The sequence below is a fragment of the Oncorhynchus mykiss genome, chromosome 15, assembly GCF_057628025.1.
Source record: "Oncorhynchus mykiss isolate SJ-2025 chromosome 15, ASM5762802v1, whole genome shotgun sequence".
In the NCBI taxonomy this organism is placed as follows: Eukaryota; Metazoa; Chordata; class Actinopteri; order Salmoniformes; family Salmonidae; genus Oncorhynchus; species Oncorhynchus mykiss.
This window is the reverse complement of record NC_143036.1, coordinates 14427501-14451822: the sequence shown is the minus strand read 5'-3', so window position 1 is coordinate 14451822 and position 24322 is coordinate 14427501. Positions and strand designations below refer to the sequence as shown.

At 46.8% G+C, this 24322-nt stretch overlaps 2 protein-coding genes, 1 long non-coding RNA gene and 2 pseudogenes across 11 annotated transcripts in view; 4 read left to right on the top strand and 1 right to left on the bottom strand.

The window, feature by feature from the left end:
- Positions 1-2061: 2061 nt before the first annotated feature.
- Positions 2062-21089, top strand: LOC110489620 (la-related protein 4B). Of its 6 annotated transcripts, none has more exons than XM_036943763.2 (18): positions 2062-2354; positions 2482-2626; positions 8607-8772; positions 12862-13003; positions 13146-13274; positions 13348-13396; positions 13493-13629; positions 16346-16449; positions 17194-17304; positions 18179-18232; positions 18317-18520; positions 18599-18675; positions 18865-19080; positions 19217-19262; positions 19473-19619; positions 19688-19785; positions 19916-20012; positions 20235-21089. In XM_036943763.2, exons 3-18 carry the CDS (start codon positions 8674-8676, stop codon positions 20385-20387), a joined length of 1863 nt encoding a protein of 620 aa, XP_036799658.1. In that variant the 5' UTR covers positions 2062-2354; positions 2482-2626; positions 8607-8673; the 3' UTR covers positions 20388-21089. The 6 variants fall into 6 exon arrangements, with proteins under 6 accessions (XP_036799658.1, XP_036799659.1, XP_036799660.1 ...); XM_036943764.2 differs by having other exon boundaries at positions 2063-2354; positions 20136-21089; XM_036943765.2 differs by lacking the exon at positions 19473-19619 and having other exon boundaries at positions 2063-2354.
- LOC149977395 (uncharacterized) lies at positions 9078-10187 on the top strand (annotated as a pseudogene).
- On the top strand, positions 10217-11524 carry LOC149977394 (uncharacterized; annotated as a pseudogene).
- Positions 21090-21775, bottom strand: LOC149977393 (uncharacterized). Its single transcript, XR_016486550.1, has 2 exons — positions 21519-21775; positions 21090-21375 (listed from the first exon to the last, which is right to left on the bottom strand). It is a non-coding gene; the product is annotated as an uncharacterized LOC149977393 (long non-coding RNA).
- A 17-nt stretch (positions 21776-21792) lies between these two features.
- Positions 21793-24322, top strand: part of LOC110490919 (disco-interacting protein 2 homolog C) — a 38482-nt gene continuing 35952 nt past the window's right edge. For 2 of the 4 annotated variants that reach the window (XM_036943760.2, XM_090199317.1), the window contains exon 1: positions 21793-22195. In XM_036943760.2, the coding sequence (XP_036799655.1) occupies positions 22117-22195 (79 nt within the window). In that variant the 5' untranslated portion in view covers positions 21793-22116. The remainder of the gene's footprint in view (positions 22196-24322) is intronic. The other 2 variants (XM_036943761.2, XM_090199318.1) reach the window with 2 other exon arrangements.

Here is a 24322-nt window from a genome sequence, read left to right as displayed (position 1 = left end):
GTACGCCGAGGAACTCAAAGCTTACCACATTCTCCACTGTGGTCCCGTAGATGTGGATAGGGAGATGTTACCTCTGCTGTTTCCTGAAGTCCACAATCAGCTCCTTTGTTTTGTTGATGTTGGGTTAGAGGTTATTTTCCTGGCACCACATTCCCAGGGCCCACACCTCCTCCCTGTACGATGTATCATCATTGTTGGTAATCAGGCCTACTAATGTTGTGTCATCTGCAAACTTGATGATAGAGTTGGAGGTGTGCGTGGCCACGCAGTCATGGGTGAACAGGGAGTACAAGAGGGGGCTGAGTACGCATCCTTGTGGGGCCCCAGTGTTGAGGATTAGCGAAGTGAAGCAGTTGTTTCCTACGTTCACCAACTGGGAGCGGCCCGTCAGGAAGTCCAGGACCCAGTTGCACAGGGCGGGGTTCAGACCCAGGGCCTTGAACTTAATGATGACCTTTGAGGGTACTATGGTTTTGAATGCTAAGCTATAGTTCATGAACAGCATTCTTACATAGGTATTCCTCTTGTCCAGAAGGGATAGGGCAGTGTGCAGTGCGATGGTGAATGCATCGTCTTTGGATCTATTGGGGCGGTAAGCAAATTGAAGTGGGTCTAGGGTGTCAGGTAAGGTAGAGGTGATGTGATTCTCTCAAAGCACTTCATGATGACAGAAGTGAGTCCTAACACACCTGCTGTCCCCCTCCCCCCACACACATGTCCTCTTCCTTCAGTTATCACTACAGTACTGACCATGTCCACCATCATTACTGGGGTGTCCTCCTCCATGCCACAAGTAAGTGTAATTGTGTGTGTGTGCCTGCATGCGTGTTTGTTTGTGTGTGTGTGTGTGCGTGTGTACACTGCATGTGTGTGTGATTCAGGTGTCCTAACGTGAAGGTGGTGGACATCTACCTATGGACCAGCTTCCTGTCTGTGTTCCTGTCAGTGATAGAATACGCTGCTGTCAACTACTGTTCTATGCTAGAGGACATGAGACGACTGAATAGAGGAAAGGTCAGAGGTCATTAATTTCCAGGATATTTGTTGAGAGAGTATTCTCTCTACACCACACTGCTCTCTAGTGTTTAGATATGAGAAATTATGACTCCATGAAATCACCACAAGTTTCTTTCCTAGTATGTTCTATATGATCCACACAGTGTATCGAGATGTATTCTATATGTGTGCGTGTCTGTCCCCCCATTCAGCTCCCAACCTCTTATAACGCCAGCCAGGCCATGGCCTTCGACGGCTGTTTCCACGGCAATGACATCAAGTGGACCCTGTTCCCCCATCTGTCAAACTCCCACGGAACTCCACCCCAGAACCCTGAGGGACCCCCCCCAACCCCCCCCCCCCCCCCCCCAACCGAGGGGACATGTCTCCACCGACAACGGCTGGTGCGGCAGAACGTGGACCTGCTACTTAGCTACACCTACTTGATCGACTCGTACTCCTCGCATGGCCTTCACTATGTCCTGCCTGCTATTCAATACCATCTACTGGAGTATGAACTCCTCCTGAGGGGCCCTACTGAGCATACTACTGGGACCATACGGACTATAACTCCTCCTGAGGGACCCTACTGATCATACCGCTGGGACCCTCCTGAGGGACCCTTCTGAGTATGGCCTCCTCCTGAGGAACCCTTCTGAGTATGGCCTCCTCCTGAGGGGCCCTTCTGAGTATGGCCTCCTCCTGAGGGACCCTTCTGAGTATGGCCTCCTCCTGAGGGACCCTTCTGAGTATGGCCTCCTCCTGAGGGGCCCTATGGACTCCTACTTTGTGAAAATGCTTACCACTGGGACCCTACTTTAAAATAGTCTAGATGGCACTTTAATGTGTACAATCCCCTGCCCAGGTTGAAACAATAGATGTTCACTGCTTACTATCACCAAGGAATATTAGGGGAAAACCTTTCTACGCTTTATCACTATAACTGTTGAGTGATTTATGTTTTTTCATTTCATTTTGTGGTGAATGAATGGTGTATCTTATTATGTCAGTCGTGTACTGTATGTTCAGAAATAAACATTATTGAAATCTGTCATTTGTATTCATTGTTCAAACCTCTCTATCAGCCAACATTCCAGACAGCACCTGTGACCTGCCATAGGCAGCAGATCCGACCTTATGGTTTACAGCTGGTCGGACAATCTTCCTGTGTAGATTAAAACACCACGGATCCGGCGCGAGATATGGCTCGGGAAAATGTACCCCAATCCAGGGAGCAGAAATACATTGTACTCCGAATTGGCCCATCATCCCAATTGTTACACAGAGAAGAATGAACGAGTGCTAATGGTCACAAGCGAGTCGGATCTGCTGGTTACACCTGAAAATAATGCAAAGAAGTTCAGAGATTTTTTTCGAATATAAATGTTTGCTAATTTAAACAAACATTTTTCAAATTCCTCAGATTGTTCGTTAACACAAACTTAACCTTTAAAAATAATATCGATTTTTTTTTGCTCTCCGTAGGCTGTTGGTGCCCATGGTTACTGAAACGTTTTGTTTACATGTCATTTTGGAGGAGGTAGACTTGACGGGCGGTCTGAAAAGCAACACACACGGCTAAACTAGCTAACATCGTATGCAGAGGAGAATATTAGCCAACATTGGCCAGGTGAGTTGCTTTGCCTATGTAACGTTAGTTCGCAAAGCAAACTGTTTCAATAAGTTATTTGGTCAATGACTGTGAACGTTAACGTTAGCTGATACATCATTGTTATTCTCACCATATGTTGTGAACCGATCAAAGAAACTTGTCCCTGCTGGTTTATTTTGTTACTGTAATTAGCTACATTATATATGGCTAGTTGGATGCGCACCTATCTAGCTAACTTTGCCAGATTAAGCAACGGCCACTGGGTACTAACATTCGTTGACGGTGACTAACTAGCTAGGTTAATGTCAATGTGGACAGTAAGTAGTTACCGCTAGTTAGCTAACGTCAGCTGTTTTCGCTACAGGGCTAATCAGGGGTGTAATTATTTGTCCAAACCGTCGCAAAACGGAAAATGAATTTACCATTGCATAAATACAGCCGCTATATGTCACTCCACGTTTCGTCCCGGTTGCTTCCGTTTTAGAAACTTTTGCAACATATTCGGCGTAATGAATACGCCCCAGGTGAATGAGTCATGTGCTGGCAAGTGGCAGCTCACCATTAGCTAATGCTGGCATGTTATCGACCTCTATTTTGCAAAGTTAACTTTAGCTATTTAGTCATCTTATGTAGGCTAGTCACAAAAATTCCCTCGCCCAAATTATATGTAACGTTATTAGTCAAACAAGCGCTCTATTCAAACCGCATCACGGAAATCCGCTTTACAGCGTGATTGAAACTTAAATGCAATGTTGCTGCTTTAGCGGAAACTACATTCACGTTAAACGCATATTTAGGTTCAGTCGTAAATGACTTAACAATTTATATCGCGGAATCTGTAACACGTCAGCTTTACAGATTGACTAGAGCCCTTAGTCCAAATTGACATGAATGCTCTCACAAAGCCAACTGTGTCACTGACTGATCTTTCAAAATCTGTCTGCAAATGTGGTGCAACAAGCTTCATAGGCAGGCAACTAACTGTACGTCTCATTTCCCTGTACAGAGTTCATAGTCAGCTGTCAGTGTCTGGTAACTTGCAGTCAGATGTCCAGAGCCTGAATTAGTAGATTGTGTCTGCGGCCTGCACTGGTTAAGCACATTCTCCTCTCTATTCATACTGAACAAAAATAGATTTTAAAAGATTCAAATACTTTACTGAGTTACAATTAATATAAGGAAATCAGTCAATTGTAATAAAGCGCAGCCATGGGTGGGCCTGATAGGGCATAGGCCCACCCACTGGGGAGCCAGGCCCAGCCAATCAGAATGAGTTTTTCCACACAAAAGAGCTTTATTACATAAATAAATACTCCTCAGCACTCCCTCAGACGATCCCGCAGGTGAAGAAAGCCGGATGTGGAGGTCCTGGACTGGCTTGGTTACACGTGGTCTTCGGTTGTGAGGCTAGTTGAACATACTGCCAAATTCTCTAAAATGACGTTGGAGGCGGCTTATGGTAGAGAAATGAACATTAAATTATCTGGCAACAGCTCTGGTGGGCATTCTTGCAGTTAGCATGCCAATTGCACTTTCCCTCAACTTGGGACATCTGTGGCATTGTGACAAAAGTTACCTGTTATTGTTCCCAGCACAGGGTGCACCTGTGTAATGATCATACTGTTTAATCAGCTTCTTGATATGCCAAACCTGTCAGGTGGATGGATTATCTTGGCAAAGAAAACATGTTCACTAGCAGGGATGTAGACAAATTTGTGCACACCATTTGAGTGAAATAAGCTTTTTGTGCATATGGAACATTTCTGGGATTTTTATTTCAGCTCATTGGACCAACACTTTACATGTTGTGTTTATATTTATGCTCCCCCCACACACAGTACCAGGCGAAAGTTTGGACACACCTACTCAGTCCAGGGTTTCTTTATTTGTACTATTTTCTACATTGTAGAATAATAGTGAATACATCAAAACTATGAAATAACACATGTGGAATCATGTAGTAACCAAAAGGTGTTAAACAAATCAAAATATATTAAATTCTTCAATACTTTGATGACAGCTTTGCACACTCTTGGCATTCTCTCAACCAGCTTCACCTGCAATTATTTTCCAACAGTCTTGAAGGAGTTACCACATAAGAAAAACCCTTGAATGAGTAGGTGTGTCCAAACTTTTGATTGGTACTGTATTGATTCTACACACATGTTGTGTATTTGGCTATGCCGGATTAAGTGATATGACATGCTATTCTATAAAATAATTTCTCTGTAATTAATATTACCTGATTAAGCTAATCATGTAAATAATTAACTAGAAAGTCGGGGCACCACGAAAGAATGTTTATAGAGCTGCTATCTTCCGAATAAACTCTTAAAGACCTGGTAATCTTTTACATCAATAGCAGTCAATATTTAATTGTCTCATCTGAAAGTGGTAAATTCTTGGTTATCTTCACGAACCCTGGCTAACAAGTTGAATTAGCAATACAACATTTGGTTTAATTATTTATTTACTAAATACCTAACTAATCACACAGAATTACATATACACAGAATGAATCATACATTGACGGACCTGGTGAACGTAGCCGATATAGCGGCTGGTTACACAAAGAAAACGGGGGGTTGAGTGAAAGAGCGGGAAGACTGAGTAACAAAGGGAGAAGCTGTGCTATCGTAAATATAGTATATAGTATAATATATATTATGCATTCTAAATTACCGCCCATTTGAAAAAGGAGAATGTAATAAATATTTACTCTGAGCTGCGCTTCGTTAGATTGGTCGTCGATGGAAGGCCGGTTTGTCCAGCATGGATCTCTGGTGGTAGAATGGATACTTGGTAGTACCGTCGTCGTGTGGTAGAACAGTTACTCTGTCCGTCCTCTCCTAGCCCACGTCTACAGTTGCTGTGCTAACGCGACGGCTAGGAGGTATCACTTCTTTAGTGAATAAGAGTTCAAAGTTCATACCAAGTTGCCATACTTTTAAGCTCATGCTATATTCTGGCTGGTATAGTCGAAATTCATCCTTCGGTCGTCACCTTCACATTGAGATTCGATGCTAATTTCGTTAGGTTCTTGTCTTTCAACCAGAGCTCACGCTGAGGTTGGCTTAGTTCTGTAGGTGATCTTTGTCCTTTCAACGCGGGGACCGGAAGTCCTTACGTCCTTGGAACAGAAAGTTACATTTTCGTCAAGGGCTTTATATAGGAGTGGAGAGAACGGCGTGTTTCATAGTTTATAACCAATGTCGGTTCACATGGGCAGGGCCACTGAGTTGAGCATAGTTTACTCTATGACAAACCGTGCTCTCATTAAGAAGCTAAATTACATTTAATCTTTTCACAAATAGTTTCATATTTAAACATTTAAATTTCACAACAATTCCATGTGAATCCGATAACTATAATGTGTAGACTTTCCAAGATACAGTTTGTCGTCCTATCATCAGTAATAATGTCTCAGGCGCCAACTGATCTGGCATCATATTCATTTAGTACCAACGCATATTTTCAGCTGGTTGGATTACCGAAATATGGGTCCTTTCCCCCCCACCTTTTGATGTTCCCAGACTCTCTATGTTTAACAAAGGCTTTTCAAGAGTCCTACTGTAGAGAGTCAAGAGAGAAGAAAGGGAGAAAGGTATTTATGGGGGGGGGGGGGTCATAAACCTCACCCACAGGCCAACGTCATGACACACAAATACCCCATAATGACAAAGCAAAAACAGGTTTTATAATTTTTTGCAAAAACATTTACATAAGGTTTCAGACCGTTTACTCAGTACTCAGTACCTTTGGCAGGGATTACAGCCTCGAGTCTTGTTGGGTATGACATTACAAGCTTGGCACACCTGTATTGGGAAGTTTCTCCCATTCTTCTCTACAGATCCTCACAAGCTCTGTCAGGTTGGATCAGGAGCGTCGCGGCACAGCTATTTTCAGGTCTGTCCAGAGATGTTCGATCGGAAGTCCGGGCTCTGGCTGGGCCAGTTAAGGGCATTCAGAGACTTGTCCCGAAGCCACTCCTGAATTGTCTTGCCTATGTGCTTATGGTCATTGTACCTTTGGAAAGTGAACCTTCTTGGGGACCTTCAATGCTGCAGAAATGTTTTGGTACCCTTCCCCAGATCTGTGCTTCGACACAATCCTGTCTCAGAACTCTATGGACAATTACTTCGACCTTATGGCTTGGTTTTTGCTCTGACATGCACTTTCAACTGTGGGACCTTATATAGACAGGTGCCTTTCCAAATCATGTCCAATCAATTTAATTTAACACAGGTGGACTCCAATCAAGTTGTAGAAACATCTCAAGGATGATAAATGGAAACAGGATGCAACAGAGCTCAATTCCTAGTCTCATAGCAAAGGGTCTGAATACTCATGTAAAGAAGAAATTTCAATTTTCAAAAATGTAATTAAAAAAAAACATTTTTCACTCTGTCAATATTGGGTGTTGTGTACATTTCTGAGGATTTTTATTTTAGTTAATCCATTTTAGAATAAGGCTATAACGCAACAAAATGGGGTCTGAATACTTTCCCGAAGGCACTGTATATACACATATAAACTCAGCAAAAAAAGAAATGTCCTCTTACTGTCAACTGTGTTTATTTTCAGCAAACTTAACATGTGTAAATATTTGTGTGAACATTACAAGATTCATCAACTGAGACATAAACTGAACACGTTCCACAGACATGTGACTAACAGAAATGGAATAATGTGTCCCTGAACAAAGAGGGGTCCAAATCAAAAGTAACAGTCAGTATCTGGTGTGGCCACCAGCTGCATTAAGTACTGCAGTGCATTTCCTCCTCATGGACTTCACCAGATACGCCAGTCCTGGCTGTGAGATGTTACCCCACTCTTCCACCAAGGCACCTGCAAGTTCCCGGACATTTCTTGGTTAAATGGCCCTAGCCCTCACCCTCCGATCCAACAGGTCCCAGACGTGCTCAATGGGATTGAGATCCGGGCTCTTCGCTGGCCATGGCAGAACACTGACATTCCTTGCAGGAAATTACGCACAGAACGAGCAGTGTGGATGGTGGCATTGTCATGCTGGAGGGTCATGTCAGGATGAGCCTGCAGGAAGGGTACCACATGAGGGAGGAGGATGTCTTCCCTGTTATGCACAGCGTTGAGATGGCCTGCAATGACAACAAGCTCAGACCATGACGAACTCTACACCTCCAAATCGATCCCGCTCCAGAGTACAGGCCTCGGTGTAACGCTCATTCCTTTGATGATAAACGCGACTCCAACCATCACCCCTGGTGAGACAAAACCGCGACTCGTCAGTGAAGAGCACTTTTTGCCAGTCCTGTCTGGTTCAGTGACGGTGGGTTTGTGCCCATAGGCGACGTTGTTGCCGGTGATGTCTGGTGAGGACCTACCTTACAACAGGCCTACAAGCCCTCAGTCCAGCCTCTCTCAGCCTATTGCGGACAGTCTGAGCACTGATGGAGGGATTGTGCGTTCCTGGTGTAACTCGGGAAGTTGTTGTAGACCATCCTGTACCTGTCATGCAGGTGTGATGTTCGGATGTACCAATCCTGTGCAGGTGTTGTTACACAAGGTCTGCCAATGCGAGGACGATCAGCTGTCCGTCCTGTCTCCCTGTAGTGCTGTCTTAGGCGTCTCACAGTACGGACATTGCAATTTATTGCCCTGGCCACATCTGCAGTCCTCATGCCACCTTGCAGCATGCCTAAGGCACATTCATGCAGATGAGCAGGAACCCCAGGCATCTTTCTTTTGGTGTTTTTCAGAGTCAGTAGAAAGGCCTCTTTAGTGTCATAAGTTTTCATAACTGTGACCTTAATTGCCTACCGTCTGTAAGCTATTAGTGTCTTAATGACCGTTCCACAGGTGTATGTTCTTTAATTGTTTATGGTTCATTGAACCAAGCATGGGAAACAGTGTTTAAACCCTTTACAATGAAGATCTGTGAAGTTATTTGGATTTTTACGAATTATCTTTGAAAGATAGGGTGCTGAAAAATGGATGTTTATTTTTTTGCTGAGTTTAGATATATCCCCCAACCAGCTTCCCTGTTGAGCAGCAGCACACATCCCTGAGAGGAGTTCAGACGTCACATGACGTCAGACCAGGAGTCGGCTGTCCCAGCTGAGCCTCCGGTGCTGCTAACGCGGGAGACGTGGTCACACCACCTCGGTCTGGAGCGTCAACACCTGGTACAGTACTGTCACTGAAGCTCTTTACTCACACACACAGCTTTTTGGGTCTGGCATAGTAGATAACATGTTTCTCAGCTATGTGACCTGACCAGTAAAAACCTCCTAGCTCTAATCATTAGATACAAGACCTACGTTGCAGATTGTCACAAGGATTGTGCAGTTGTTTGTGACTTGATGTGTTGTTCAGATTGTTCATTAGTACACACACACTAGCATACATCCCATATACACCCAGAACTATTTCATCCCTCCTGCTGCTCAGAGCTTCAGTGGGTATTTAGCCATAGAGTCACAGTCTAGGCATGCCTTCTGTAGTGGCCTTGCAGGGGGAGAGAGAGCGAGAAAGTGAGTAAGCCGAATAGGCAAGAGTGAACGTGAACGAGAGAACCTAATAGGGACAGAGGGAGGGAGACGGAGAGAAAGGGGGGTGGCTTCCTCTGCTCTTGCATTGGTGCTCGTCTGGCCATGTGCCTATTCCAACTATAACCACACACTGGGGGGCTCTCTTGAGTGGTAGGGACATGTGAGCTCCTTTTACATGTGCTGTTCTGGGCAGGGGAGGAGGAAAGCATGAGAAGAGCAGGGGAAAGTGATTGATAGTTACAGTCCTCTTTCTGTGTGAGATGAGCTAATGAGAGGATCTGGGTCTGAGTGTTGGTGAGGTGCTTGGCTGTTGTAGAGGCTTGTAGTGAAGATGAGTGCTGCTGCAGTAAGGAGCTGAGCCCAGGCCTGCTGAGTGATAGGACCAGGCTGCTTCAGTTTATCAAGCCTAGAGGGGCTAGGATGCAAGAACCAGGATGGGTCACATGCTATTGGCCTGGCTCAACATGTATCTGACCAACTGGCTCAACACACTTGTGTGCCAGACGGACCAGCCAAATGGAAGATTCAGGAACAGGAGAAGAAGAACAATGTCATCCAAGACAACGTGTCGACAGGCCCCATGGCGAGAGGTAGCGGAGTCGGGGCCACTCAGTCCAGAACACTCACAGGAGGAGGAACCTGCTATTATTAACGCCTCCGCAGGCCCCGGCATGGTCACACTGACCAATACACACATAGACTCCATGGAGGCAGGAGTGCCACACACAAACACTGCCAAGGCCAGCTGTGAGAATGTTCTGTATATGGAGGGTGTGGAGAGCCAATTAAAACAGAAGATAGCAGAGAACAGCATGGAGAATTCACCTAGACAAAGGATAGAGAACACCATGCAGAACCCACACAAACAGAAGATGAAGACATTTTAGAACCTAGCAAGACAGATGGAGAACGCCATGCAGAACCCAGCCAGCCAGAGGACAGAGAAGACCATTGAGAACCCACCCAAACAGAGAACACCATGGAGAACCCACCCAAACAGAGAACACCATGGAGAACCCAGAAAGACAGAAAATAGTGAACACAATTGAGAGCCCAGTGAGACAGAGGATAGCAGAGAATGACGTGTTTGGGGATACCTGGTTCAGCCGTACCCTGGACCCTGGCCAGGAAGAGACAGAGGGTTGGGGAACCCGCCTGGTCAAGACATCCCCAACTCACCAGCTGTATGAAGTCAGAGCTGGGGGGATTACCTCAATTTAGTGGCGGATTGATGAGGAATACTGTGTCGTCAGGGGCGGATTGATGAGGAATACTGTGTCGTCAGGGGCGGATTGATGAGGAATACTGTGTCGTCAGGGAACCCCTGGGGCGAGGTTTCAGGCCCAGAACTCAGAGCTTCTACAGCGTCTGCTCCATCGACGCATAAGACCTCGACACTGACCAATCGCAGACAGCGGAACAATGATCCTTTATTCAATCGCACTTCGAAGAACCTACAGCTGTCCAATCACATTCAGAGGAACCTACAGCCAATGACCAATCACAGAGAGAAATCTGCATACGCCTGACCTATGGCACATAACAGAACCCAAGGCTTCTGAACCCATGGCTTCTGACCAGTTCACAAACAGTTGAATTTACACCCATCAACCAATCACAAACATTGAAACCAGCAGCTTTTGACCAATCCTATTGTGAGCCTCCCGTGGCACCAGCTCTGCCGGACCTTCTCTGGAGAAGCTATGAGGACCCTCAGGCATTACAACAGGACAGCCCCATCGCCCCCGGAGACGCCAGAACCCTGCTGTTAACTGGAGACATTACAGCTCCCGACATACTTGAGCTGACATCACGCCAGGGGGAAAGAGGGTGTGGTAAGAAAAGAGGTTCTATGCCCACAGAAAAGAGAAGTTGACAGCAGCCAGAAAAGAGAAAATGCAAAATCCCCACCCCCACAGACCCCTGCCCCCCTGACCCTACCCTTACAGAGGAGCAGCTCACACCCAGCCCTAGCTCTAGTCCTAGTCCCAACTCCAGCCCCCTGCTTGGGGCAGTGAATGAAGCTACATGTGTAGAGGAGATGGAGGGGCGGGAGATATACCAGGCTTTCTCAGTAAGTATGATCAGTGAGAGGCTGAGAGGAGAGATGGAGGAGGAGACCATGCTCAGCAGGACAGTGGAAACCACACTAACAGAGGTATCACCAGTCTCCACACTCACTATCGACAGTCTACCCAGTCTATGCAGTGTCTCTACCCATGGACTTTACTGTCTACTCATTCAAATCTGACCTTAGACCAGTGGATGTGGAACATGAAGCTGAAACAAAACTTGATCCGTATGATACTACTTCTGATCGCAGCACCAAGCCTGACCAAAACATAACCCATGTGCATACTGGGAGACCTGATGGGGATAATGTCAAACCTCCTGGAAATAACAGGAGCCCTGCTGATGACTCAGAGCTCACTGAGCCCCACCAGAGGGATTAGCCATCTTCCTCAGGGTTGTGAGGACAGAGCCGAGTGCCCATCTTCCTCAGGGTTGTGAGGACAGAGCCGAGTGCCCATCTTCCTCAGGGTTGTGAGGACAGAGCCGAGTGCCCATCTTCCTCAGGGTTGTGAGGACAGAGCCGAGTGCCCATCTTTCTCAGGACTGTGAGGAGGACGCAGAAAGCATCTCTCTGAGGAAAGAGGAGGCTCTACTCCTGTCCCTCAGGACCTGCCTAGTGAGGACACTAACTTACCGCCCTGTAAAGGTTCTTCAACCTTCCTCTGTAGGGTCGGAGGGGAGTGATGGGAGAGTGAGTTCAGTGAGAGGAACTGAACCCACTGACTGCAGAACGCTGTCTAAGAATATCCCTCCCAGAGACATGTGTTGCAACAGATAGCCTCAGTAGTGTGTTTAGAGTAGTATAGGGACACACATTGACAGTAGTATAGGGACACACATTGACGGTAGTATAGGGACACACATTGACACTAGTATAGGGACACACATTGACACTAGTATAGGGACACACATTGACACTAGTATAGGGACACACATTGACAGTAGTATAGGGACACACATTGACAGTAGTATAGGGACACACATTGACAGTAGTGAGGAGCCCCTGACCTTCGGTTACCACGGCGATAACTGATCTGCTGTGAACTGTTTTGCTGGGGGTGGAGCATGATCAGATTGATGTTTACACCTCCAACCCGTCTTACCAGATACAGTGTCTGGGTCAGAGGTCATTGACTGTTACCATAGAGACGGGCTCTGTGGGGCTTAGAGGTCAGACTGAAGAGCGTGGCATGATGGACATGGTGTCAGAGCTGCATGGGGAGGACCTGGACCCCACCGTCTCGGGCCTCTACCCCTCTCCCTGGATGCATTTAGGGCCAGGGTTGCACGAGGGCTGTGTAGGATGGTTCTAGGGTATGGTGCCCAGCCAGGGTGAAGGCGAGGAGGGCTATAAGGAGGAGCAACCCCCTAGATCCATGGCCTACACCACCTGCAGCACTCTGCTGCCCCAGGACTCTTGTCTCTGAGAATAGTACCCTCACCACCAGCCTGTGAGTACTTCAGCCATGTGTGTCTATCAACTGTAGGGATGAGCAAACGCACATCTCTATTCATGTGAGTTAAAAAGTTCTGTTCTGATCACGATTGATCCAGTTGAGACCTGGCAGGAGCAGAGGAGTACACACACACACTATAGAAGTTTTCTAGTTTTTGAAGACACTGACCTTGGGTGTGTGTGTTCCCTTGCAGGAATCCACCCCGGTCTCTGAGCTGAACCCAAACGCTCAAGTATGGGCCAATCACACACTTAGCCTGGACCCCTCAGGCCTTGTCTACACTGACGCCCTCCAATCATGGCTGGCGGTGACCAGTCACCTTGACAACCAGGAAGGTAAGCATGCGGTAGTAGAGTGAATATAAAACAACGCCTAGCCCTTAATCCAGAGGGGGAGGCAGCTGCTGGGTCCGCTGCCTTCTTCTTTGGCTTATTTTAGTGTCTGTCTAGTAAACGTCACTACCTGATTGGTCCTCAGGGTATGAGCAGGGATATGACCTGGAGGAGGTGGGCGAGGCTCAGCTGGAACCGGGCGGTGTAGAATTTCCGGTGGTCACCATGGGAAACCCGTCAGCCAATGGCCTGGTCCAGGATAGCTGTGTGTCAGGTACCAACATAACTGGCTGGTCAAACAGATGATGTCTGATACAAACATATGTTTTTAATGTTGTTGCTTTCAGAGGAGCTCATGGCGCAGCTGAAGACCTCACTGGAGTCCTGTCTGTCACGGTACGTCTGTGTGATTGGTCAGTGGGCAGTGAGGGTCGTTTCTGATTGGTCAGTGGGCAGTAAGGTTTGTTTTCTGATTGGCTGATGTCCCCTCAGGGAGAACCTGGCCAATGACCTCTACCTCGTCTCCCAGATGGACTGTGATCAGTACGTTCCCATAACAACGCTTGCCAACCTCGACCACATCAAGAAGCTCAGCACGGACTTGGAGCTCATCTCTGACGTCCTCAAGTGTGAGTTAACTTAAGTTTTTGTGTGTTTACACCAACGGTCAAAAGTTTTAGAACACCTACTCATTCAAGGGTTTTTCTTTATTTTTACTATTTTCTACATTGTGGAATAATAGTGAAGACATCAAAACTATGAAATAACACATATGGAATCTGTAGTAACCAAAAAAGTGTTAAACAAATCAAAATATATTTTATATTTGAGATTCTTCAAATAGGCTCCCTTTGCCTTGATGACAGCTTTGCAACCTCTTGGCATTCTCTCAACCAGCTTCACCTGGAATGCTTTTCCAACAGTCTTGAAGGAGTTCCCACATATGCTGAGCACTTGTTGGCTGCTTTTCCTTCATTCTGCGGTCCGACTCATCCCAAACCATCTCAATTTGGTTGTGGTCGGGGGACTGTGGAGGCCGGGTCATCTGATGCAGCACTCTCCTTCTTGGTAAAATAGCTCTTACACAGGTTGGAGGTGTGTTGGGTCATTGTCCTGTTGAAAACAAATTATAGTCCCACTAAGGCCAAACCAGATGGGATGGCGTATTGTTGCAGAATGCTGTGGTAGCCATGCTTGTTAAGTGTGCCTTGAATTCTAAATAAATAATTGACAGTGTCACCAGCAAAGCACCCCCACACCATAACACCTCCTCCATGCTTTACGGTGGGAAATGCACATATGGAGATCATCCGTTCACCCACACAGCGTCTCACAAAGAAACGGAGATTGGAACCAAAAATCTCCAATTTGGACTCCGGACCAAAGGACACATTTTCACCGGTCTAGTTTCCATTGCTCGTGTTTCTTGGCCCAAGCAAGTCTCTTCTTATTATTGGTGTCCTTTTAGTAGTGATTCCTTTACAGCAATTCGACCATGAAGGCCTTGTTCACACAGTCTCATCTGAACAGTTGATGTTGAGATGTGTCTGTTACTTGAACTCTGTGAAGCATTTATTTGGGCTAAAAAAGTCAAACAGTCCATTTATATTTTCCAATGGGGCTATACATTTGGATGAGGTTTTTTTCTCGCCTGAGTAACCTCATTTCACTGCCCAAAATAAAATTAAACCATCTAGTGTTCAGCGAAATAACAACACATTGTCAAATACAGGTAGCCTAGTCAAATAATTAACATCCAATCACATTAACCGCTACTCTCTCGTGGAAATTCCACTATGTAGCCAAACGTAGCTGCTGCTCATGTTGGTATCTGTATTGATGGTACAAAAGCCATAATAGGGAGACATAGAGGAGTGGAAACAGTTGCTCCCGACGCCACTTGGGTACACTGCAGCATCCACCAAGAGGCTCTTGCTGCCAAGGAAATGCCTGACAGCTTGAAAGACGTTTTGTACACTACAGTGAAAATGGTTCACTTCATTAAAGCAAGGCCACTCATGTATTTTCTGTACTATGCAATGATATGGGCAGCGACCATGTAACACTTTTACAACATACAGAAGTGCGCTGGTTATCAAGAGGCAAAGTATTGACATGTTTTTTTTTTAGTTGAGAGACGAGCTTAAACTTTTCTTTACTGACCAAAATTTTCACTTGTCTGACCGCTTGTATGATGACGAGTTTCTCACACGACTGGCCTATCTGGGTGATGTTTTTTCTCGCCTGAATAATCTGAATCTAGGATTGCAGGAACTCTCCGCAACTATATTCAATGTGCGGGACGCAATTGAGGCTGTGATTTAAGAAGTTGGAGCTCTTTTCTGTCTGCATTAACAAGGACAACACACGGGTCTTTCCATCACTGTATGATTTTTTTGTGTGCAAATGAACTCAAGCTTACGGACAATGTCAAATGTCATATAGCGAAGCACCTGAGTGAGTTGGGTGTGCAATTATGCAGGTACTTTCCTGAAACGGACGACACAAACAACTGGATTCTCATTATCCCTTTCATGCCCTGCCTCCAGCCCACTTACCGATATCTGAACAAGAGAGCCTCATCGAAATTGCAACAAGCAGTTCTGTGAAAATGTAATTTAATCAGAAGCCACTGCCAGATTTCTGGATTGGGCTGCGCTCAGAGTATCCTGCCTTGGCAAATCGTGCTGTTAAGACACTGATGCCCTTTGCAACCACGTACCTATGTGAGAATGGGTTCTCCGCCCTCACTAGCATAACTAAATATAGGCACAGACTGTGTGTGGAAAATGATTTAAGACTGAGACTCTCTCCAATACAACACAACATTGTAGCTTTATGTGCATCCTTTCAAGCACACCCTTCTCATTAACCTGTGGTGAGTTATTCACAACTTTTGATGAACAAATAAGGTTTTATATGTAAGATGGCGAAATAAACAGCAAGATTATTGATTATTATTATTTGTGCCCTGGTCCTATAAGAGCTCTTTGTCACTTCCCAACTAGCCAGGTTGTGACAAAAACGCTCACTCATTCTTATGTTTAACAAGTGTGTGTGTGTGTGTGTGTGTGTGTGTGTGTGTGTGTGTGTGTGTGTGTGTGTGTGTGTGTGTGTGTGTGTGTGTGTGTGTGTGTGTGTGTGTGTGTGTGTGTGTGTGGGGCAGGCTTACAATGATGGCAAAAAAACAACCCTGGTGCTATAGGGTGTACGCAGCTGGAGGTTGAATGTTTGAAGAGTTACGGGACTGTAAAATGTTTGGAAACCACTGGTATACCTGATTGGGTAAGATGTTTACTTGGCGGAAGGGCGCTGACCGTGTTCTCTCTCCTGATTGGCTTGTAGCATTGCCACTGGTGGAGGTGGCAGAATGTGGGCAGAAGGTACGGCCAAATCGGGGTCGCTGTATCGTCATCCTCCGAGAGGTCCCAGAGACCACACCCCCAGAGGTAAGAATTTGTTGTTTTTAAACAACTATTTGACCGACATCGGTTCAATTATTTTGAATTCCATTTAGTTATGTTTTTTTCAGTGCTCAGTTTCTCTAGAGATACATCTGTGTTCAGTTTGCTGGAACGTTTGATATTTTGGGACACGTTTCCCCAAAACATTCTCGAAAAGATTTTGAGGTACTTTTGCTCCGTTCGGTGGGTGTGGCTTAAAACAACGACTGACGTGTTTAAAGGGCAGAGGTGCATTTTGAAGTCACAACCCAGCCCCTCCCCGTTTTTCAACTTGACGTTCAGTACAGTACAGCATTCGTTCAATTGAACGTTCTAGTATGGTTTTTATCATGGTACTTTTATTAATTGTTTTATTCTGTGTTGCTACAGCATTCAACCCACAGTGCATTTAATGTCCCCAAAAAATATCCAAAATTGAAAAACGTGATAATTTTTTTCAATTATCGAACTGAAAACAAACCGACCTCAAAAAGCACTTAAGGCTCAGCACTAACTGTAAACAACCTCTGTCTGCCCTGTCTGTCTGGCCTGCTTGTCTGCCTGCCTGCCTGCCTGCCTGCCTGCCTGCCTGCCTGTCTGTCTGCCTGCCTGCCTGCCTGCCTGCCTGCCTGCCTGCCTGCCTGCCTGCCTGCCTGCCTGCCTGCCTGCCTGCCTGCCTGCCTGCCTGCCTGTCTGTCTGTCTGTCTGATCGTTCTGACATTGTGTGTGTTTATCTTGTTGAAACACCAGGAGGTGAAGGCTCTGTTTGCATGTGAGAGCCTCCCCAGGATCCAGAGCTGTGAGTTTGCCCAGAACGACAACTGGTTCATCACCTTCCACAGTGAGGCTGATGCTCAACAGGTACTGCTTGGAGACTGAGGTTAAGGGGGGTTAATGAACAGCTGGGAGAGACTGGGGTTAGGGGGGTTAAAGACAGGTCGGAGGGACTGGGGTTAGGGGGGTTAACGACAGGTAGGAGGGACTGGGGTTAGGGGGGTTAAAGACAGGTCGGAGGGACTGGGGTTAGGGGGGTTAACGACAGGTAGGAGGGACTGGGGTTAGGGGGGTTAAAGACAGGTCGGAGGGACTGGGGTTAGGGGGGTTAACGACAGGTAGGAGGGACTGGGGATAGGGGGGTTAACGACAGGTAGGAGAGACTGGGGTTAGGGGGGTTAACGACAGGTAAGAGGGACTGGGGTTAGGGGGGTTAACGACAGGTAAGAGGGACTGGGGTTAGGGGGGTTAACGACAGGTAGGAGAGACTGGGGTTAGGGGGGGTTAACGACAGGTAGGAGAGACTGAGGTTAGGGGGGTTAACGACAGGTCGGAGGGACTGGGGATAGGGGGGTTAACGACAGGTAGGAGAGACTGAGGTTAGGGGGGTTAACGACAGGTCGGAGGGACTGGGGATAGGGGGGTTAACGACAGGTAGGAGAGACTGAGGTTAGGGGGGTTAATGACAGATAGGAGGGGGGGGGTTAACAACAGGTAGGAGAGACTGAGGTTAGGGGGGTTAAAGACAGGTAGGAGATACTGGTTAGGGGGGTTAACGACAGGTAAGAGGGACTGGGGTTAGGGGGGTTAACGACAGGTAGGAGAGGAATTGATCCTCTAGACATTCATGCACATTTCATTGAGCTGCAGATTTCACTCAGTGTGTGTGTGTGTGTGTGTGTGTGTGTGTGTGTGTGTGTGTGTGTGTGTGTGTGTGTGTGTGTGTGTGTGTGTTTTCCAGGCGTTCCAGTACCTAAGAGAGGAGGTAAGGACGTTCCAGGGGAAACCCATCAAGGTGAGTGTCGGGTCCTTTACTAAACAGTACTTTTCCACACAAGTGGCAATCACATGATAAAAGATTGGTTAATTCATTCATTAGGCACGAATCAAGGCCAAAGTGATGGCAGTCACATCTTACGCTCCAAAGAATGGCTACAGGCCCTGCCCAATGGACCCCTGCACCAATCAGCAGCCTTACAGCCCATACTACGCCCAGCCCACTTTCCAGCAGCCCCTCCCACAGCTCTACACAATGACTAATCAGAGCTTGGCTGCCATGGCCGGATACACAGACCCTGTCATGGTGAGGTGGACATACACATACACACACGCAGGCACAAGCGTTCTCTCTCCCTGGTGTCATTGTTGTTCTGTCCAGCAGATGGCGTCATTCTCTGGCTTCATGGACGGCTTCCCAGGATGCCCCAGCTTCAAGCTATCCCCCTCACACAGACTCAGGTACTACACTCCTCACTCACGTTCTCGTTCTGGAGAGACATCTCTCTCCTTCTCCCAAGCTATCATTCTCTTGCTTTCTCTTTTTGTCTCTCTCCCTTTCTGTGTTTTGCTTGACGATGGAAGCATGGTTGTAGTTACATTGTGGTGACGTGATTTTTTACATCTGTGTTTCCCTCTCTCCTCCATTAGGGGACAGCGAGACCAGAGGCGGTTGTCTGGCGACAGGGGGCCGGGCCTTCTGGATGATCCCCCCTTCTTCCTGGAGGATGGACCAATAGGATGCGTCCCTGGACCCCCCAGGCAGGGTCGGCCACGGTTACCAGGCAACAGGCGTAGGGACGGAGATGGGGGTCGACGTGGAGGGAGAGGGGGGTCGGGGTCCTCCCCCAGCACTGACAGAGGAAGGTAGTGACCTCTGACCTCCAGCCCTTAGAAACGGGTCTCTTCCTGATCACTCATTTTCATTAGAGACTAAAAGGGTGAGACATTTTTTTGAGGTACCACCTGAACTGAAGAAGATTATGTTTCTCTCTCTCTGAAGGAGAGGTCCCATTGGTCAGAGGAGGAGAAGAGATGACAAGTACTCTGTAAGTACTTAAAGATGTGTTATAAAGGTTTTCTATCATTTCAGCCAGCAGTTTTGATAGTAGTGCTCACGAACCAAAATGGGACCCTGAACATGTTGAACAAGTTGTGTTTTCTGCAATGATATGTTACAAATGAATATATGTACTGGATATGTACTGTATATCTGTGTGCATATAAACCTGTTTATAAGTGTGTGTGTGTGTGTTTAGAGAGGGCCCCCCCAGTCGCCCCCCCGCTCCTTGTCTCCCAGTCTGGAACTCGGCCCCAATAGCTTCCCCCCACTTCCCCTTGCTACAGCTTCTACAGCAACAGTTACCACAGCAACCAACATCCATAAGGCAACCAGCAACCACAAGGTAACCAAGAGTCACACACACTCACACACTCCCTCTACTTTCTTGTAAGGTTGTTTTTCTTGTTCCAGAGTCCAGTTAGAGGCAGCAGTACCAGTGAACCAACCACTGTGACATCACAAGACCTCCAGCCTATCACAGCATTGCCTCAGAAAACCCTCCCCCTAGAGTGAGTACAATCTCCTTCCTTTCACAATGTGTTTTGTAGGATTACTTTAGGGAAGAAAGTTACAGACTTGTCCCACAGGAAGCTAACGTTACGTTTGTGTTGTGTTATGTGTTATATTGCTGTCCCACAGGAATCTAAAGGAAACTGTAGTGTCTCCCAAGAGAACCACAGCAGCTCGTCAGACCGCGAAAGAACCTCAGACCACGAAGGGGAACAGACCAGCAGCGGTGAGACAACTCACAGACTACAGAGACAAACTGGTTAATAGTTGTTTTTTTTAAATGGTGAAGTTGAATGTACCACAGCATGGCTACATCTAATAGTCTAAAATGGTTTCCTCACCTCATCAGTGCAGAGGAAGGAGAAGAGACTATTGAGATGCAGTCATCTGTCTTCCAGAGAAGTAGTGTATGCTGGGTACTGAACGGTCCTGTGTTGTGAATGGTTAGGAGTCCAAGAAGCCAAGCTATGCTGAGATCTGCCAGCGCATACGAGCTAATCAGATGCTCACCGCAAAGGCTACTGACCACACCCCCTTGGGGACGGAGCTTGTCCCAGCCTATCCTGCGCAGGCGCCTGACCCGGCCCAGTTATCACTGTGACCAGAGTGAGATAGTTACTTTGGGTTGGAGAGGGAAGGAGAGAAGGGGAAGAAGTTATTCAAGCCAAAGAAAAAAATGGAAAAGTTGTACACTGTTGTTTCTCTCTGTTGTCTGTGCGTCAGACTTGACGGACCTTTCTGACTTTCTGAAATCTTTATGTTTTGATATTGATTGATTTCTTTTGATTAATATTGATCAGTATTTAGAGGATTGGACATCAGATTTCTGTATTCCTTGGTCTAAATAACTTAATCAGAACATTTACAGTAACTACAGCCAGACACTGAGTGACAAGAGGCTAAAGTACTGATATCATATAAAATTTTGTTTCTGCATGAGTTTTAGATGTCATTTATTTTATGTTAGATGGAATTCCTTTTGTGTTGACTTGGGGAGGGGGAGTCTCTTACAGACAGACGAGGAAGAGGAACAACTCTGGTTGATATTGATAAGTTTGCATACAGATACAACATTGTTAGAGTTACTTGAGTTAACAACTTGATATGGAATCAGGGGTGGTGGGAGGTAAATAGTTTTCAGTTCAGATTTCTTGTGTTTGAGATAGATTAAGTGTGTAAATGTGGGTATTAGGTACAGAATTGAGGCATGATTTAAAAAGGTGAATGTTTTTTTTTTCTGTACAGATGTAAATAATTTGACTGTTATTAAACAATTGCCTTAATAATAAACAGTAAACAATCATTTTCGCATTGTAATTTATTCCCTATTACTTACAATTCTAAAGTTTGGATGAAGAAGTCAGTATGGCTGAATCAGTCTAGCAAACTACATTCGTGCAGGAACCTTTCCTTCAGTAGTGGCCTGCGGTCAGATTGTTCAAGTGGTGAATGTCCGCACCTGAGAGCGTCGCTTTCCAATGTCACGTGGTGCTGAGTTCCGATTCTGTCGCTGTCCGCTTCTGTGGTGCTGATTCTGTGATCGCAGCTATTACAGCTTGTTTGTTTAGCCTACTTCAGCACCATTAGACCTTCAAATCATGTGACAAAGTCACCACATGCTGTGTTATTATAAAATGCAGTGATACTATGAAGCTAGCTACTCTGCATATGGGCTAATTATCAGTATAACGTTGGTTGTGGCAAAATCAGATGTTTAAGTAGCGTACCTTACCTGAGATTTGAAGACTTGAGCTGAGCTGCCAGAGCTAAGCCAAGTGGTAGGCAGAAAGCCCGGCTTGTGTGCTCTTTGGCAATTCCTTGGGCTTCATGAAGACCAGAGATCCACCAGTACATTGTTGTTGCCATAATTCAATGATATAGGCCTATATATCAATGTGTGTATCAAGAGGGTGTGGTGCAGTGGTTTGGGCATAATACCCCTGCCTCCCACGCCGCGCCACCCTCGGTCCCTCCCGGTGGCGCTCCTCTCCGCTCCACCGTGCGTCACGTGACAGTAGCTCCAAACAGCGCGAGTATCATCATCATCAGCACCGCATCGCCGGGCAAGCAGCCTCGAGACCCACCGATCGACCCTCAGTGGTCCCTCATCACAGAGACGATAATAACGGAGAAGAGGTAGACTAGCGAGGTCATGCCGGGGCCCCGGTAAACCGACAAAACATATTTTTCTCTTTGTTCCCCTCTACGCACCGCTAGCTGCCTCAACGCACCGCTAGGAGGATCCGCGGAATAGCTCTCTTTCTCTGCTGAAGGAGAGGAGGAGACGGCAACTGAGGGAGGACGGAGAGATTTTTCTACGGTATAACCTAATGGCAGAGCGTGAGGCGTCGCCGTTACCACTGGACGTTCGCGCCCGGCTGGCGGAGTTGGAGCTTGAGCTGTCAGAGGGTAAGAACAAACCCCGCGCGCACCGTTAAACCGTTAACGTAGAGGAATCTCTACAGCAATGGCCCGTTCCCCCAGACCCCACTCTCTCTCCCCTGCTCCGCCCCTCCAGATGTTTGTCAGAGCGGCCCTCCCAGCCTGCTTTAGCCGGGACAGGGTGAGGGGAGACCCAGCAGCCCACTGCGGGATTGTCTCTCTGTTGGTGACACCGATACAAACCCGGTATTTGACCTTGAGACCAACTGGGTGTTATGACTTGAAATACGTTTTTTTGTCCGTGAGTCCACGGACCCGTGTGCGTGTATGTGTAGGCCTGTACGTGTGTGTCATGCTCAAACGTATGAATGTAATAATATCTCTGCAACACTGCGTGACAGGATACGATTATGTGGTGTGTGTGTTCTTGATCGGGCTCGGTGTTTTGGCCTGCACACTCAGCTGCTGCTGCTGCTGATGATGATGATGATGATAATGATGATGATGATTTGTTTTTTTTCTTTTTTCTGGCGACGATTGAACAGATTCAATCACAACCAAGCGGATTAACCAATGGAATTCGGAGATTATTTTGCAGCGCGTAATTGTCAGATAAATTGCGCATTTAACTCTGTGTTATATAATGTTGACGTATATTATTCATATACATTGTCTGCTCTATAGATTGCTGTCATCGCTCCTGATGCATGTTGTGTGCGTGGTTTGCATCGTGGGCTAGCGTGTTAGAGACGCACTGCTGAACGTCAAGAGCCAAATGGGGATGTTTGCCTGTCTTCTATTGCAGCCAGTAACCTATTTTGAATGCTATGATTACTGGATCCCAAACCCAGCTGTCCCTCCATAGACTGTTCATCAGAGCAGGACCAGGACAGGACAGATAGTGATGGAGATACAGGTGCTGTACTGGAGATGGACAGATGAGGAGAGGTGCAGATTGATAGAGAGAGGGGGGGGGGGGGGGGGGGGGTGTACAGATTGATAAAGGGAGAGGGGGGTGTACAGAGTGATAGGAGAGAGGGGGTGTACAGAGTGATAGGAGAGAGGGGGTGTACAGATTGAAAGAGAGAGAGGGGGGTGTACAGAGTGATAGGAGAGAGGGAGTGTACAGATTGATAGAGAGAGGGGGGGGGGTGTACAGAGTGATAGGAGAGAGGGGGTGTACAGAGTGATATGAGAGAGGGGGTGTACAGATTGATAGAGAGAGAGGGGGTGTACAGAGTGATAGAAGGAGAGAGAGGGGGTGTGCAGATTGATAGAGAGAGAGGGTGGTGTACAGAGTGATAGGAGAGAGGGGGTGTACAGAGTGATAGGAGAGAGAGGGTGTACAGATTGAAAGAGAGAGGGGGGGGTGTACAGAGTGATAGGAGAGAGGGGGTGTACAGATTGATAGAGAGAGAGGGGGGTATACAGAGTGATAGGAGAGAGGGGGGTGTACAGAGTGATAGGAGAGAGGGGGTGTACAGATTGAAAGAGAGAGAGGGGGGTGTACATATTGATAGAGAGAGAAGGGGGTGTACAGATTGATAAAGGGAGAGGGGGGTGTACAGATTGATAGAGAGGGGGGGTGTACATATTGATAGAGAGAGAGGGGGGTGTACAGAATGATAGAAGGAGAGAGAGGGGTGTACAGATTGATAAAGGGAGAGGGGGGTGTACAGAGTGATAGGAGAGAGGGGGTGTACAGAGTAATAGGAGAGAGGGGGTGTACAGATTGAAAGAGAGAGAGGGGGGTGTACAGAGTGATAGGAGAGAGGGGGTGTACAGAGTGATATGAGAGAGGGGGTGTACAGATTGATAGAGAGAGAGGGGGGTGTACAGAGTGATAGAAGGAGAGAGAGGGGGTGTGCAGATTGATAGAGAGAGAGGGTGGTGTACAGAGTGATAGGAGAGAGGGGGTGTACAGATTGATAGAGAGAGGGGGGGGGGGTGTACAGAGTGATATGAGAGAGGGGGTGTACAGATTGATAGAGAGAGAGGGGGGTGTACAGAGTGATAGAAGGAGAGAGAGGGGGTGTGCAGATTGATAGAGAGAGAGGGTGGTGTACAGAGTGATAGGAGAGAGGGGGTGTACAGATTGAAAGAGAGAGAGGGGGGTGTACATATTGATAGAGAGAGAAGGGGGTGTACAGATTG